The 3,607-nt window shown below is 51.5% G+C and overlaps 1 protein-coding gene across 1 annotated transcript in view; it reads left to right on the top strand.

Moving 5' to 3' along the window:
• Positions 1–637, top strand: part of OVCA2 (OVCA2 serine hydrolase domain containing) — a 4,964-nt gene extending 4,327 nt beyond the window's left edge. The window contains 3 exon segments of the mRNA XM_075059550.1: positions 11–424; positions 427–516; positions 519–637. Of these exon segments, the coding sequence (XP_074915651.1) occupies positions 11–424; positions 427–516; positions 519–637 (623 nt within the window).
• Positions 638–3,607: the final 2,970 nt, after the last annotated feature.

Raw genomic sequence — 3,607 nt, 5'->3', positions numbered from 1 at the left:
TGCTCTCCAGTTATAGGGCTCCATTGCATAGGGCCTCACTCCTGCCTGTCGCCCCATGCGCTGCTGCTGCTGCTGCTGCTGCTGGGCCCGGTCCCGGTCCCGGTCCCGGTCCCGCCCCCTGCAGCCCGTGGAGCCCGGCCCGAGGCCCAGCCCCGCGCCTGGTGCTTTTCCCGGCCCCGCGAGCCCACGTCCGACGCGCTGGAGGAGGCCCTGGAGGCGGTGGCCGCGGCGTTCGCGGAACACGGGCCCTTCGACGGGCTGCTGGGCTTCAGCCGGGGCGCGGCGCTGGCGGCCGTGGTGTGCGCGCTCCAGCAGCGCGGAGACACGCGCTTCCCGTGCCGGTTCGCCGTTGTGATCGCCGGCTTCGAGAGCCGGGCCGCCGCGCACAGCGGCTGCTACCGGGAGCCCATTGCCGTGCCCGCGCTCCAGTCCTGGGGGACACGGACCGCGTCATCCCCCCGGCGCTGAGCAGAGAGCTGGCTTCCCACTTCCGCGAGCCCGCGGTGCTCACCCATCCGGGGGGCACTTCGTCCCCGCCTCCGCGCCCCAGAGGAGAGCCTACCTCGATTCTTGGCCAGGTTCTGAAATGAAAGAGCAGGGACCTACCTGCCTTTGGGTGTGGAGGGGAGGAGGCTAAAGGCGCTCGCTTTGCCTAGATGAGCCAAGAGACAGTTGGGTGATGTGATCACTGCCCAGGAGTACCTACGGGGGAGAAGGTTTATCTGCTAGACTAAAGGGCTGGTTAGTCTAGCAGATAAACGATCATAAGATCTAGTGACTGGAAGCTGAAGCCAGACACGTTCAGACTAGAAATAAGACACACATTTTTAACACGGTAACAACCATTGGACCGTTTTACCTAGGGTTGTGGCGGATTCTCTGGCACATGGACTCTAAATAAATACTAGATGGCTTGGTAAAAGATACTCTTTGAAGTTACGGGTTTGATACAGGAATCACTGGTTGAAATTAAATGTTTTGTGTTCTACTGGAGGACAAACTAAATGATCATACTATTTCTGGTGTTAAAAATCTACAACTCTTATCATGGGTCAGAAGATGAGGCCAGGTGGAGTTTTGTCATAGGAGATGGATATTTGGTGATGTGAGCTATAATAAATGGAACTCCAGTTGAGCTGTCGTCTGCCTAGGTTCCAAAGGTCCCTATGTTCTCCTGCCACCTGGATGAGCTGAGGACAGGGCATTTGCTGCCTCACTTCAGATCCAGAATTTCTTTGGTGAAATAACTCCGGAGAATATTCAATCCTCCCTGCCTGTTTCCCATTTTCTCCAATCTCATTTTGTAGAGCATCAAAGCACTAGCATGAGGAGCCTTATAATGGACAGGCCACACAATTCTGCTGTGTAGTTTTTCTTGTGGTCTCTATGGAGACTTATCTGACTGCTCTGAGTTGTGTTGATGGGAGTCCCAGATCTTGGCCAGAGAATGTATCTGCAGAGACACAGAATGAGGGGTTGGTGCAGAGCATTAGGATCTCACATAGCCTTTATGCCCCAAAGTGTCCCCTCAAAGAAAACCAGCTACTTGGCCAAACTTGGTGCCAAAGCTGCTACTTTCTAGCTCTAGAAAAGATTCCATCTGCCCCTCTGCTGGTGCCAAAGCATTTGGTACGTTCCCCCTCCTAGCTAAGAAGTTCTTGTACACATCCAGCCCTGAGGAGCTAGATGTCATTTCACTCCTTGCAGTTTGTCCCATATCAAGTGCATTTTCTCAAAGGAAGAACCTTGAGTGTGACAGTCCTGCTTGCCAAACCTAGGCTAGATCTTTGGCTGAGACATTTTCCTGGAACATGCAGTAAGCTTCGTTCCAAAAAAAGAAGGGCTTGGGTGGAGGGGGGATTTGGGGGTTCTGCTGGGCTTCTCACACTGGTCGTACTAGCCACTTTTGAAGTGGAATCGGCGGTATCTGAGGCCAAGGGTACTTCCCTGAAAAGAGCCTGAGTCAAGAGCTTCTCTTAAAAGGATTCTCTCTGAAAACACCTGTTCCAGAGCAACACAACCCATGTCTCAGTAGAAGAGAGAACATCACAGTGATAACACTGTCCCATTCCCAGATGGGATTCATACCCTCTTCTAGGTGCTAACAGGACAGTACTGTGGTCTCACAGGTGGTCTCTCTGCAGCTGTAGAGCAGGTGAAGAAATCCCAGTTGTTGCTGTCAGGGGGAAATGATAGTGTTTTCCGGGAATGATCCCTGAAGACCACACAATACTGCTGATGTATTCGTAGATCTAGATGAGGGTAGGAAAAGTTCTGCAATTCTTCTGGGGGGTAGGCAGGTCTAGGCTAAGGTGCCTTAGGTTGCTTTGACAGGATTCTGGCTGATAGGAGCATTTTGCCCTCTTGTGGTAGGTTTGCTAATTGCAGGATTTAAAACTGTCCAACATTATGTGTTTTCAGCGTTTGCATCCTGACAGGTGGACAGTTCATAGTCACTGTAGTAAACAGATAAGTCATACCCCTGTGACCACAAGGAACAGACTGCGGGATGACCACTTCCAAAATTGCTTGAGCTAAAAGTCATTCTCCATAGTATCAAGACACATCCTATGGGTGAGCCAAGCATGGGAGGTGAGAGAACCAGCGTTTGCAGGTATGATTGTCTAGTAGAGGATGCTGACAATACAGCGGCAGGTCTGGCTTCAGCCATCAGAGGGCCATGGTTTGTCCGAGCTCCAGAACAGGTCAGAATCTATCCAGCAGTGGGCTATGCGTGCACACACAACTCTGCTGTGACTGTATTGCAAGCCTTGAACCACTGCGTAGGAGGGTGGGCACCCAGGTGCTAGCAGAGATTATTCAGTGAAAGGGAGACCTGCCCTGTCTCCACCCCAGGTAGACAAGCTGCCACAGCTTTCCCATGTTCCTTCTGAGTCAGGCTCAGCTTTCTAAAAGCTTTTGAGATGGGTTGTAGGGAATGCTGCATGCACAGTAGAAGTAGCGCCGGTCTAAGGGGGTGCTCAGACTCCTTGGTAGCCTGCATTTCAGAGTGAGACAGGCCCAGAGAGAACAGTTATGTGCTCTTGGTTTTGGAGTTGCGCATTTCACTGAGCTGCTCTTAATTATGACAGGGCTGCAGCTGGACGAGCACTTTGCAGAAACCAAGTTTGAGTCAATTCTTTCAAAGATGTAATTTTTCACGCTCTGGCTACGAGTATCTGCAGCAGTTTTCATGGACTAAGAAGTAAGGGAATAACTCCTGCTCCTGAGCTGCAGTATAGCAACTGCCTCCTGTCTCGACTGAGTTCTCCAGCCAAACACAACAGAGCTTGACTTGCCTTGTGCTAAATAGTTCAGGCCAGTGCACATCAACCCTTCACCTGCAGCCCCTTACCCTACAGCTCTTGTCAGGATGGAGCAAGGGGGACCAGGAAGAAAGCATCAAACCAGCTTTCACTTGTACCCTGAACGGAACAGAACCATGTGGTAAGGACCTGCACATGCCTCTTAACCCTGTAGTACCTGCCTCCCTTCAAACATGTAAATTGGGCTGGTTTGTAAAAGTATTGAGGCATGTGAAGATGCAGATAAGCACCTAGTAGGATTTTCTAAAGCACTAAAACTCCCATGGAGTCAGGCAGCTTAG

This window comes from Chelonoidis abingdonii, chromosome 20 (genome assembly GCF_003597395.2).
Source record: "Chelonoidis abingdonii isolate Lonesome George chromosome 20, CheloAbing_2.0, whole genome shotgun sequence".
NCBI lineage: Eukaryota > Metazoa > Chordata > Testudines > Testudinidae > Chelonoidis > Chelonoidis abingdonii.
The sequence above is the reverse complement of the archived record's forward strand: the minus strand, read 5'-3'. Positions and strand labels throughout refer to the sequence as shown.